Here is a 13854-nt window from a genome sequence, read left to right on the forward strand (position 1 = left end):
GCGACACGAGCTCCTTAACGCTATCGCGTTAAAAAACGCCGGGCACGATAACAGCAGGTCACGAGAAACGCATCCCCACCACCGAACACAAACTCTCGACACGCGCAGCGCGCGCACAACACACGTGGCGCGTGCACAAAGCACCACACCCGTGCGTGGAGCAGGTGTCGTCTTGGTGTCTCCTCACACGTAGTGCGATAGGGAAGCGTGGACGTCGGGCAGGGGGAATGATCCTACGGCAGGCACGATGCAGCGCAGTAAGCGCAGCAGGACGCGCAAAGCATGCGTGGCAGCACGCGACGGCGGTAGGCCACGCGGTTCGTGCAGCGACTCGACCGACTGGGCGGCTGCAAGCGACTCTCGCGGTCTATACAGCAGACGACACGGCGGGAAAAGAGAAGAGAGAAAACACTTCATGATAGGAAAGGCAGGCAAGCCGCCGGCCTTCGAGGTCAACGCGCCTGCGCCAGTAGTGCTCCCGGCGACCACAGGCAATAGGCCCGCGGAGCCCTGCCACGTGCTCTCGTGTATCCTCTAAGATTGGGCGATCCCGTGGATGCGTTATGAGCGAACAAAGCGTCAGTTTGCGAAATCGAGACCAGAAACAGTCCAAGGTTCGTGGCTGTTAGCGCTTTGCACCTTCCTGCATCTAGTCGAACACTTCGTATACCTACGTTTACTTGGTGTTGGTTATGTGGCTGAGAAGGCAATTGGCCAACATTGTGATATATCCGCCAACAACTGCGTTTCTTGAAATCGCCATATGATGTGTGTGCCGCTGTCAACAACCTCTCTTAATTAAGCAGGGCTACCGAATGCGCTCACAGTCACGTCAGTGCACAAGAACATCAACAGGAAGCGTATCTATTGCAGAGCGGCCATTCGCTGAGGTACGCCGAGTAAAGAATCACCTGCCGACACGGACAGCTGCAGATTACAGTGCCGCTCAATGGTTTCGACCTGTTATCTATCCACTTACGCACTGAAGTTGCGAGTGGCTAGACATAGGGCGTTTCCGACCGTTATCATTGGTAATTTGACGTCCTTACAAATGTTTCGAAAATATCGCGTAGGTGATTATAATTGGAATATACACAGTGATTACGCCGCTGTCAAGATCTCTCAAAATAAGCGTAGTAAAATGCTTCTCGGTGCTCACTTCTTGTCTGGGAAAACTATACGAGAGCATCGTCACGAAACGCATCCAGCAACACCTAGAAAACAAGAGGCTCTCCCCGGACATCATGTTCGGCTTCAGGGCGAACCTCTCGATGCAGGACGTGCTTCTGCAACTTAAAGAAGATGTCCTGGAGACAATGCCCAAGAATGGGGAAAACGTAGTCATGGCACTTGATATAAAAGGTGCTTTTGACAACGTCAGCCACGCCGCTATAATGGAGGGGCTAAATAACACCGACTGCGGGAGAAGAATCCATGACTATGTCAAAGACTTCCTGACCAACAGAACAGCCTCAGTGGAACTAGGGGAGATGAGGAGTGATGTCTTCACCACCCCAAGCAAAGGCACACCCCAAGGCTCGGTCATCTCGCCCATACTCTTTAATGTGGCGATGATCGGCCTAGCAGAAAGACTCAGCAGAATCCAGGGCATCCAGCACGCGATGTACGCAGACGACATCACGGTCTGGGGGAACCATAGATCCCTGGGAGAGAAACAGGAGACGATACAACAAGTAGCAAACTGCGTAGAAAGATACGTGAAGGAAAGAGGACTAGCCTGCTCTACAGAGAAGTCTGAGCTACTGAGGGCAGGAAGATACCCCACTAATACACCACTCGAGGTGAAACTGGAGGGGCAATACATCCCGGAGAGGAACATCATAAGAGTCCTGGAAATGTGGCTACAAGCAACCACGATATGCAGCCACACATTCAGCCTGCTCAGCAAGTCGGCTGAACAGGTAGGCAGAATGATAACCAGAGTCTCCCACCGAAGGCATGGGATGAAAGAAGACGACACGCTAAAATTCGTCAGAAGCCTCATAGTCAGCAGGGTAATCTACTCGCTTCCATACCACGTCATGATCAAGAGTGAAACGGAACAAGCAGAGACAATCCTGCGGAAGGCCTACAAGACGGCACTTCACCTACCAAGAAACACACCGAACGACAAGCCGCTACAGCTAGGGATTAGCAACACCTTCGCCGAACTGGCAGAAGCACAGCTTGGAACACAGTTTCACCGACTCAGAGACACGGCTACGGGAAGAGCGCTTCTGATAAGGTTAGGTCGCGACCCAAGGAGGCATCACGATCGATCCGCTGATATACCCGACGAGATCGTAAGACCCTGCAGGTCAATCCCATTCCGAAAAACATGGATCCAAATCTCCACGCGGCCAGAAGGCAGGCGCCGGCAAATTATGTGGAAAGGCATTTAGCCAAGCTAGAAAACACGGTTTTCACGGATGCAACACTGTATCCATGAAACAGATATACAAATTACATTAAGGCAGCGTCGGTAGTGGTTGACGGCACAGGCAAGCTAATCACATGCGCAACTACACCTAGCGCCAGGATAGTGGAAGCGGAGGAAGTCGTTGTTGCGCTGGCAGCGGCTGAGGGCTATCGAAAAGACAAATCAATGGTCATTTTAACGGATTCAAAAGAGACATGCAGGAACTACACAAATGGTAGAATCTGCAGGGCTGCCTTAGCTATCGTCCGCAAGGCAGAAAACCTCAGACACACCGCAACACACAAATTAATCTGGATTCCGGCACACACGGGAATAAAAGGAAATGAAAGGGCAGACAGCTTGACTCGCGAGATCACGTACCGAGTCGAGCGGCCACACGCCCTGGGACCGCACTTCACCGTGGAGATCGGCAATTCAGAGTTAGTCAACTACCACAGAGGCAAGAGAATTAGGTACTCCCCGCAACACAAAGTCTTTACAAAGCAAGAAGCAGCTAGTTGGCGGAGGCTGCAAAAGGCAACCTTCTCTAACTTACATGTACTAAGCAAGATGTATCCTACACAATTTAGGAACATATGCCTCTGGTGCGGGGCAACCCCCGCGCTTTACCATATAACCTGGGAGTGTAAACGTAACTACACATTCCACCAACACAAAACCCCGAGTGCGGAGCAGTGGGAGAGCCGGCTCACCAGCTGCGAGCTCGCCGCCCAAAGGGCATTGGTGCAGCACGCAAGCGAAGCAGCGCGGCTCAGTGGAGCCATGGACAAGGGGCCCAACTCAGCTAAGAAGGTCAAGCGTCTGCAGCGATGAAGACGAAGACCGAATGCTAAACCCTTATTGGATCGAATAGTTTCCCTATGTGTCACTCGGTGCGGGTCTTAAGCAAGTATACATAATATTTGCATTGCTCACGTACAGGCGAAGCTGTAGTAAGATATCTTTACAGAGACAGATGTTATGTGTTAAGTCCCCTAGTAGTTTTCGTTTCCCCAAGCGTCCGCCGCTTAAATCCAGAATGCTGCGCGAGAAATTTTAAAAGAAACAGAAAAAAGAAACAAGAAGTCTTGCAGTGCTCCACAAGGATTCGAACTCTGTACTGTTGCGACTGGAGGTTCGAAGACATGGGATCCTCTTCCCTCGTGGAGCGGTAAGTGAACGTGAGGCTGGGTCCGATATTCTGGACGTTTGAAAAACACGTATGTATTTAAAATCTACACGAAATCAAAGTAATACAGAAAAGCTGATGATGAAGTGGTAGTCGCCGCTCACTCCTGCCGTCCGTTGCTCCTTTTATCCCTTGCGTGATCATTACTGACTCACTTCCCCCAATCCGGAGTCAGAACACCGATGACATGAGGACCACCGACCTTAAGGTTGGTTGCTCTTTTCCACAAAAGTGGAACTTGGTCGGAAACGCACGCGCATCACTGGGCACAATCAGGAAAATGAGGGGAGTGTACGCTGACACCGATCGTATTCTGACAGGTGACGGCCGCGTCATTGCGCTGACCGCATCCCCGGCTTGGACGCGCGAATTTGTGCGGCTGAATGGTGGCGGCCGTGTCACTCACTGCATTGACTGCGTCTACGGCTGGGACATGCAAATTTGTGCGGCTGACAAGTGATGGCCATGTCACGTTAATTGCTCAAAGCTATCCTGAACGAGGTACTCCCGCGCTGGCCATAAATCACCCGTGTCGAGTATAATTTAGACGATGCCACCGGCCTGCTCCCCATAATCGTGCGAGCCGTGACCGAAGAGTGTCGCAGTACGAACGGCCGATCACTATAGCCCGTCCACCGCCAGGAAGAGGGCTCGCAAGGGGGCAGCTGCTCGGTGCCCCCTGAAGACGTCTTGGCCGCTCAGCAGGCACAGCTCCGGCTCGAAGTCCCAGGCTCGCCGGGAGGATGGAACGTCCCTTGGCGGGGGGGCTGGCTGCGGATCGTAGGCTCGGATTAGCATTTTCGCGATAACGAACAGCTACGCACAGCGCCCGAGCAGCGTCAAGGCAAGCGGCCAATTCCCCTCCGAGATATGCTGGGTACACTCTCCCTTAATTTATCTCGAGCACAGAATCAGCGAGCGCCAGAAAGGCAGCCATAGAGGAGCACCGCGCAAACGAGGCTAAACAAATTAATTAGTAAATGAATTTCAGGCCCTAAACAAAGCTCAAACGGTAATATGACTATCGTTGTGGTGAGTTTGGTTTCTATCGTGTCTCAAACAAGGCACAACTCACGCAGCTCTCAGGCAACCGATAAAGTAATAGAGATCGGTTGAAACATACATCAGCAAACCATAATTAAAGCCCACCCACAAAAGAACATACATCCCGTACCTACGTAGGTGTCTTCAACTTGCACAATAAACTAAATTAAATAACACTAAACGAAAAGAGATGGAAATTCAAACAATGGTCTGAGTTTGGTATGCGAGTTATTCCTGCCATCAGTACGAAATGCCATGGCTTAGGGCACGCGCATTTGCGTTTTCTCTTCCCTTTTTGAATTTCACCTCGAAATTATGTTCCTGTATAGGCAAGACTCCTTTGGAGTAGGCGACCATTCTTGGGTGACATATTACGGAGCCATGACAAAGGACAGGGATCCGTCTCGACAACAAAGAGAGAAAAGTAGCATCGAAGCTTCTGAATGGCGCACACAAGGCACGCACACTCTTTTTCCGAAGTGCTGTATGCCTCCTCGGGCCCAGTAAGCTTTCTACTAACAAAAACCACCGGGTGCTCTTTTCCACTTTCCTCCTGCTGACTGAGAAACGCCCCGAGACCCCTGTCACTCGCATCGCAATGTAGTATAAAAGGTAGGATATAATCCGGAGCTCTCAAAATGGGTTGAGACGTTAGCGCTTTCTTTAAAGCCAGGAAAGAAGCCTCCTTCATCTCGTTACGCTGTACCTTAGTCGGCTGTTCTTTCCTTCAGCTATCGGTTTAGGGACTGGAGTCGTTGGAATAGTTGGAGATATAATGCTGGTAATATCCAGTGACCCCGAGAAATGCGCGGATATCGGTTTTAGTAGTGGGTCAGGTATAGCTATCGAATGGCGGCAACCTTTATCTCATGAGGTCGCTGGAATCCTTGCCCGATAAGATGTCCAAGGTACTCCACCTGTGACTTGCCGAACTGACATTTCTCACCCCTTATAGCGAGCCCAGCGTGGCCGTAACGCGTCAATACGTCTCGCATGTGGCCCATGTGGTCTTCCCAACATTCCGAGAAGACCGCTATATCATCAAGATATGGCACCGCGTAGACCTCTGCTCCGGCGGACACACTATGCATGAGTCGCGAGAAAGAAAAGGGCGCGTTTTCGAGCCCAAAGCTTACGATCAACGGTCGAAAAGTCCCTAAGGATGAGATGAACGCGGCGTATTGACTGGCTCGTTTCGTCAAGGGTACCTGCCAGTAGCCGCCTGTCAGTTGCAGCGTAGAGACGTACTGGGCTCGGCTAACTGTTTCCACTCTCTCTTCTAGGTTGGGAATAGGGTACAGCTGGTTCCATGTGATTGCATTCAGTTTCTTATAAGCAATGCAGGGCCTCGGCTCCTTTCCGGGTGCCTATACTAGTATGAGAGGCGAGGTATATTCTCTGTTGGAAGGGACAATGACACCGATAACCTACATTCTTTGAATTTCGCATGCGAGTATTTCTTTTTGCTTCGGTGAAGCTCGGTAAGGTCGGGAGCGACCTATATCGTCGGAAGTTAATTCAACGTCGTAATCCACTAAGTTGGTATTTCCCGGCCTATCTACGAACGCCTCTGTGAATACCACAAGTAACTGTTCAAGCTCCTGTCTCTGTTCTTCATTCAGATCGGAACCATGGCTAACCCTGTCAAGGAGGACAGAGACTGTCTGTGGTTTCGACTCATGTGCGAGCATAAAGATGTCTGTCTCTAGTTCGGGGATATTCAAGGCGAGATGGACCACTGCTGCTCGCTGGCGGTAAGAATTCATCAAATTTGAGTGGTAAATCTTTAACTTTTTTCGCCCACCGGGCAGTTTGATCACATAGTTGGTACCTGACAGCATCTATAATACCATCGCAGGGCTCTCCCACTGAACCGCGAGCTTGTTAGCTTTAGATGTTGCTAAGAGCATTACTTGGTCTCCCTTTGAAAACAAATTTTGGCGAACGTTTTTATCGTACAGACGTTTCGCCTTAAACTGCGCCGATGTCATGCTCGCCTCCACGAGCTCCTTACAGGCGTGGAGTCGCTCGAGTAGGCCCAGCAGGTACTCGACCACTGTGGAATCATCCCGCTTTTCCTCCCAAGATTCTCGCAGTATGCCAAGGGATGACCTAATTACCTCCCGTAGACGAGTTCGGCGGGACTAAATCCTGTGGCCTCGTGGGGTACCGACCTAAGCGCGAACATTGTGGCGGGCAAACAGGGCTCCCATTCCCTTTTTATCTCATAGCATATAACGTACGACTCTTTTTAGGACTGAATGCCACGCTGCGAAGCAATTACTCTGTGGATACTTGATGAAGCTGTGTATTCATCGGATGCCACATTTTCCCAAGAACGTCGTGGTGAGTGCGCTGGTAAATACACTGCCCTCATGACTTTGTAACTCCACCGGAAAACCCACTCGCGAGAACACCGATAGGAGCCCATAAACAATGTTAGCCCAGGTGACTTCCTTCAAGGGGACAACCTCGGGGAACTTTGTGCCGGTGCATAACAAGGTCTATATCTAGCAGCACCCCGATTTCGTTATCGGCAGTGGACCCACTATACGTCCACGACCAGCCGACAGAAAGGCTCGGTAAGGAGCGGCACCAACATTTAGGGTGCCTTTGCTGGTCCTGTGTTTTGCCGATTATTTGGCAGATGCCACAAGATTGCACAAATTTCTGGACATCTTTCAAATAATTCGGCCAATAAAGTTCCCGCAATAGTCGTGCCTTCGTTTTCTTATTACCGAGATGGCCGCCCAACCACTCCCGTGACAAAATTGCAGCATATTGGCCCGATAACTTTTGTGGTACTACAAGCTGGTCATAGTACACTCCCTTTTAGTCCTTATACTGACGATACAAGATGCCTGTGCTACGGCGAAAAACCACGTTTTTCTGTGCCTGGACCTCCCCTTCCATACGGTTTAATTTCCGAATCGTTTCGTCTTCAGCTTGTTCTAAGACGATTACCTCTGGACCCCCTTTAATAGTTCTGGGAAGCCTTTAAAACAGGGAAGCACCAAAAAAGGCTCCCGTTCTTCGCTAACTCCTCTAGGGAGACTGGAAGTACTCTTGTCATTCGCCCGAACCGCCTCCTAAATTTGTTGCGGTCCCCATTTGTTCGAGTGTCTGTGCCTCTTTTTTCTCTGAAACACGGAGCTGCGTTTCGATCTCATTGGTCTTAGAACAGCTGGGAACCTGTACTGCATATTCTCCAAAGCTCAAACCTCTTTCTCTCAACACTTGCTCTGAATGATTAGAAAAAAGGTGACCATACTGCTTTGGTAAATTTCGTGACACGCCGGCTTCTTTTTCTAGCTCTCCGAGCGCACCCTTAATGAGTGCCCTTTGTCGTGTCCGCTGCCGGAGTGGTGATGCAAGCAAAAGACTGACGCCACTCCGATGTAGCCACGAACCCAAAAAGCCCCGTGTTTATTAGACAGCCGCTTTTTATCCCTTTTGCTTCATGACGTCACAGCCTGCGCACATGAGTGCTGAGTCAGATCAGAGAACCGATAACACTACATCTCCCTTTTTTTTTTTACACAACACATAGCAAACAAATGAACCACAAAACAACCAAACAATAGGAAACGTACAAATGGGATGAGTATACAGCACTCAAGTGTAGCCATATCGCTGTGGCGGCCTTATTTCTCGACCGTAGCGTGTCATATAACCACCGGGTCTCCTGTCCTCATATGAGGCAGCAGCCGGCGTTGAATTAAGCACAGAAGGCTCTGCCAAGGCCTTGTTTTCCTCGAATTGGCCTGCAGCGTCCGTAGGCGCAGGAAAGTCATAGGATGGGTCATGCACGCCGGTTCGCTCGCTGTACCGGACCAAGGCGCGTCTGTTTCTCTCTAGTTCAACCCCGTCGTCTGTCCGCACCCGATAAGACCGAGGCCGCATGGCCCGACTCAACACTTTTGCTGGAATTTCGCTGTCTTTTATCCATACTTGGTTTCCCGGGGTGAGCAGCGGTAGCTGCGTTACCACATGGCGGCGGTCGTAATCAAATTTTTGCTTCATCCGCGCTTTCTTGTCTTTGTATCGGAGGCTCCTGAGACCACTTGTCATTGACGGTACTAGCTTTTTCGGGTGCACGGGAAGCGTAGAGCGCAACCGTCGGCCCATCAATAGCTGGGCTGGGCTTGTACCCAAAGGACCTGGGGAGTCCCTATAAGCTAGGAGGGCCAGGTACGGGTCAACCGCTTTTTCCAACATCCGTTTTACCGTCTGCACTGTACGTTCGGCAGCTCCATTTGACTGCGGGTACCTGGGGCTGGACGTGCCGTGATGAAAGCCATAACTAGTCGCAAACAATGCAAATTCTGAGGAAGCGAATTGAGGACCGTTGTCTGTTACGACAAGTTCTGGAATCCCGTGCCTAGCAAATATACTCTTGATTTGCTCAATAACCGCCGCTGAGCTCGTGGAAGTTAAAAGGGCAAGCTCTGGATAGCGCGAAAAATAGTCTACGACCACGAGATACGATCTGCCATGAAAATGGAAAAGGTCAGCTCCTACCTTCAGCCAAGGCAAGCTGGGGGACTCTGATGGCATCATAGGCTCGGCTTTCTGAGCGCGCAGTCTCGCGCACTCTCGACAACTGTTTACCAGAGCTCCTAGCTCAGCGCTGAGACCGGGCCACCACACAGATTCGCGTGCCCTTGCGCGACATTTCACAATGCCCTGGTGACCAACATGCAATGAACAAAGTATTTCACTTCTTAGTTTCTGAGGCACCACAAGACGAGACCCATGCAGAAGCACACCGTCACATATTGTAAGGTGTGCTCTCTCCGACCAGTAAGGGCTTAGCCAACTGCTTACTTTAGCGAGACGTGGCCAGCCCTGCTTACAATACAACCGAAGTTGTTGGCAGATTGAGTCTTTTTCTTGCGCGAACTTTATTTTGTTCCAATCGGCTGAAAATTTCAGTTCGCTAATGCAGCCTTGTGCATGGCTTGATACTTCACCGCAATGCAGCTCCCCTATCTCTACGTCCGCTTCCGTGCAAGGTGCCCGAGAAAGGGCGTCGGCGGTGCCAATCTGTTTTCCTGGGACATAGGAGACTGAAAAGCGATATCGCATGAGCCTCAATCGGAATCTTTGTATTCTAGGGGGAAGCACATCAAGGGGTGACTGACCGAGTAGCGATACGAGCGGTTTGTGATCCGTCTCAAATTGAAATTCCAGCCCTATCAAAAACCCTTCCAGCCTTTCTGCCGCCCACGTCAGCGCAAGTGCTTCCTTTTCTATCTGCGCGTACCGTTGTTCTGTCGGCGTTAATGAACGAGAGTGGTACGCAACCGGCCGCCTTTCCCCATCTGATTGCACTTGCATGAGCACACAGCCGAGACCGAATGACGACGCGTCGGCGGACACAATAGTGCGCAGCTTAGGGTCAAATTTTGCGACGCATTGCGCCGAGGTGATCAATTCTTTCAGAGTCTCGAAGGATTTTTGCTGAGGCAGGCCCCAGTGCCACTCACGGCCTTTCAATAGAAGACTACGGAGCGGTGCTGACATGTCGGCAAGGTTGTTCACAAACCTTGCCAGATAATTTATCATGCCCAAAAACCTGCGGACATCAGCAACATTTGATGGCGTAGCCATTTCGTTTATGGCTCGAACTTTCTTGAGATCCGGCGCGATTCCCGCCGCATCGACCACGTAGCCTAAAAACGCTACTCTTCTGACACAAAAAGAACATTTTGCCCGATTGAGTGTTACCCCCGCTGCAACCAACCTTTTGAGCACTGCGTGCAGCCGTTCATCATGTTCACGCTTAGTAGCTCCGTAAACCAGAACGTCGTCCATCAGGTTCACTACTCCTTGAAGGCCATCTAAGATTTCCGCCATTCGCTTTTGAAAGTATTCCGGGGCCGAGGTGATACCGAACGGCAGTCGCTGGAAGCAGTACCTACCAAAGGGGGTGATAAATGTTGTTAGTTCTTGACTTTCTTTCGCCAATTTAACCTGGTGAAATCCTGAATTGGCATCTAATTTCGAAAAGTATGTGGCTCCCGCCAATTGCCCCAGGGCGTCGTCTACGGTCGGAAGACAAACCGTTCAAGTAGGACGCTCTTGTTCAGCTGGGTTAGATCCACACAGATTCGAACTTCCCCACTTGGTTTGACTACTGGAACCATTCCTGCGCACCATGTAGTTGGGCCATCTACCTTACGAATGACATTGCTTTTGACCATTTTCGCCAACACTAGTTTTATGGCGTTCTTTAACGGGAGGGGTACCCGCCGCGGCACGAAAATTGCAAAGGGGACAGCGCCCTCTTTCATGCGAATGGTGTATTCGCCTGACATCATGCCCAGTCCAGAGAAGAGCTGCGGATGCATGTGCTCAAACTGTTTATCATCAACCACATCAAGAAATTTGACTACACCAAGTGCTTCAATGGCTGGGAGCCCTAATAGGACACACTGCAGCGACTCTACAACATGCAGTGTTTGTCGCGTTGTTTTGCCTTTCCAAACAATATCTGCTGAAAAACAACCATTCACTTCGAGGCGCTGATTCGCAGCGCTTCTCAACAGCGCTTGTGACCTGTCTATACGAGGCGGTACACCGGGGAAATCGGGCGGAACAACAGTGACTTCGGCTCCTGAATCAATTTTTGCACTTACGCGTACACCATTGATCGACACTTCCGCGTATCTGGCATTTGAGCTGTTCAGTGTCCCAACAAAAAAGTTTTGTCCATCGCCTTCTAGCATAGACACGCCCACCTGGTTGTTTTCTGTTCTCTTGCGACACGCCACGGCCAAATGTCCCTTGATACCACAGTGGTCACACCGCGCTGACCGTGCAGGGCACCGGGCTCTCGGGTGGCTCGACCGTCCGCACAACTGGCACGCCTGCGTTCGCCGCTGTGCTGTGGCGCGAGGCTCCCAGTTGTTGGGCGGCTTCCTCGTTGTTCGTCGGACTACGTCAAGTTCGCCTGTATTCGCCTCGTTGCTGACGGCCCGGAGTTCCAGTTGCTGTCGTTGAACTGTTTCCTTGAGCCTGGTCCTCGCCAGAGCGGTCGCTAGCGTAAGGGTGGCATCCATCTGGAGCGCTTCCGACAGCTGCGCGTCCTCGAGGCCGACCACAAATCTGTCGCGGATCATTCGATCCCGAAATTCTGCAAATTCGCAGCGGTCTGCAAGCTCGTGCAGGGCTGTCACAAAGTTGTCCGCACTTTCCCCGGGTTCTCGCTTTCGTCGATGGAAATTTGCGCTTTCATAGACTATATTCTTCGTGGCCACAAAATGGGCGTGAAACTTTTTCTTCACTGTCTCTTAGCTTCGAGACTCCTCTTCGGTAAGGCCGAATGCCTGAAAAATTTTTCTTGCCTGCCTGCCCATGGTGTACAAAAGCGTTCGCACCTGGGGCTCTTCCGTTCTGCCGATGAGCCCCGACGCGCAGCGGTAGTAGTCGTCGAATGACATAATCCATTCTGGCCATTCGGAAGTGCGGTCGAAGTTGAAGGGTGTCGGTGGCGGGATGGCTGCCGGTGGCGGGGCTGCCACTGGCGGAGCCGTCATCGCGCAGATCGAACGCCGGGTGAGTGAAGCAAAGGCAACTAGGATGAGGGAATCGATCCCACTTCAGACACCATGACGTGTCCGCTGCCGGAGCGGTGATGCAAGCAAAAGACTGACGCCACTCCGATGTAGCCACGAACCCAAAAAGCCCCGTGTTTATTAGACAGCCGCTTTTTATCCCTTTTGCTCCATGACGTCACAGCCTGCGCACATGAGTGCTGAGTCAGATCAGAGAACCGATAACACTACACCCTTGCCATTGGCAGACATACGTTTTCCTCTTCTGCTACTTGCCTAACCCATACACATTCCCCCGTAAACCTGTCTAGAGGCACGTACGAGGGCTGGAGTATGTCCACGGTAGCCGCTTAGTCACGGAGACCACGGCAGTTTTGGCCATTTGTTGTCACGTCTCGCAAGTACTGCTCAAGCAGCCGCATGTTGTCGTGGTTGTTCGTAAGCAACGAAAAAGCTAGCTTTTCCTTGTGGAAACCGATCGCCAAAGCCCGTTCTCGTGACAAAGAAAGCGCACAATTGATTTCTGTGCCTCGAACGCTCTAGCTCGGTTCCTAAGCTCCCCTATTTCCTTGCCTGAGGGCGCACTTTTGGTCGACTCTTCGTTCTGATCTATTTCTTACACCCATTTTTGTACCTGCCTGGCACGATCGCTAGTTTCGGGGCACTGAGCAGTTTCTGAATACGTTTTCTTGGCCGCTCTCCCGCGTTCTTTCTCCTCCCCTCGTCTGAGACTGAATATCCTTCGCAAAGCTCCGCGGTGCGCTGTACGCTCCTTTTTCCTGGCTGGTCCTATACAAGCCATTGGCCTGTATTGGCCACATATCATTGGCCTGAATGAGGAGGCACTCCTCATTCAGGCCAATGATAAATTATTCAATGCATCCATTATCCAATCTGTACAAGCTCAAGCTCTGCGAATTTGCCTTGGTCTTCCCAGATGTGCGTCCACGGCAGCAACAATAGCCATCGCGCATGATGACCCCAACAACACGTATCTTCAAGTCGACACTTTAAGGATGCATATCAGCCACTTCGCCCGACTTCCATCGCATCATCTCGCCTCCCTTCCTGCCGCTCGACCTCGTTCAGCGTTTAGCAGGATTATTGCCGCCAACCATTGAACTTTACGGTCAAACTTCACGCCTGCAGCACGACCATCTGAACCGCTGTGGTGCCTCCATCCACTCCAGGCTCTTCTTGTTATTCCCGGTATCAATAGGAAAACGGAGTTGTCAACTTTCGCCCTCAAACAAACCGTGCTTTCAGTGCTACTTGAACAGCACAGAGGACGCATCCACGTTTACACAGACGGTTCTGTATCCTCTAATAGTTCAGCTGGAGCAGTGGTGAATCCCGCAGAGTGCGTCACCCTCAAGTTCAAGACATCTCACATTACATCATCGACGGCTGCTGCAGCTATCCGTGCTGCTCTGGAGTTTATTGTTCACAAATCATCACATTCCTGGTCCATCTTATGCGACTCAAAGGCAGCTCTTCAGTGTCTGATGTCCCCTTTCAACCATGGACCAAATGAGCAACTAGTCGCAGACATCCGACCACACCACCATCACGCAATCAACAAGGGACAAAACATCATCTACCAGTGGATGCCGGGTCACTGTGGAATTTCAGGAAATGACAGT

At 51.1% G+C, this 13854-nt stretch overlaps 1 protein-coding gene and 1 pseudogene across 1 annotated transcript; one reads left to right on the plus strand and one right to left on the minus strand.

Annotated features, from left to right (window-relative positions):
- The first annotated feature begins 1244 nt into the window (after positions 1-1244).
- LOC139052186 (putative nicotine oxidoreductase) lies at positions 1245-4068 on the plus strand. The gene is made up of 2 exons (XM_070529262.1): positions 1245-1922; positions 3841-4068. Exons 1-2 carry the CDS (start codon positions 1245-1247, stop codon positions 4066-4068), a joined length of 906 nt encoding a protein of 301 aa, XP_070385363.1.
- On the minus strand, positions 3677-12406 carry LOC139052172 (uncharacterized; annotated as a pseudogene).
- Between the last annotated feature and the right edge of the window lie 1448 nt (positions 12407-13854).

The sequence above is a fragment of the Dermacentor albipictus genome, unplaced genomic scaffold (assembly GCF_038994185.2).
Source record: "Dermacentor albipictus isolate Rhodes 1998 colony unplaced genomic scaffold, USDA_Dalb.pri_finalv2 scaffold_19, whole genome shotgun sequence".
Classification (NCBI taxonomy): domain Eukaryota; kingdom Metazoa; phylum Arthropoda; class Arachnida; order Ixodida; family Ixodidae; genus Dermacentor; species Dermacentor albipictus.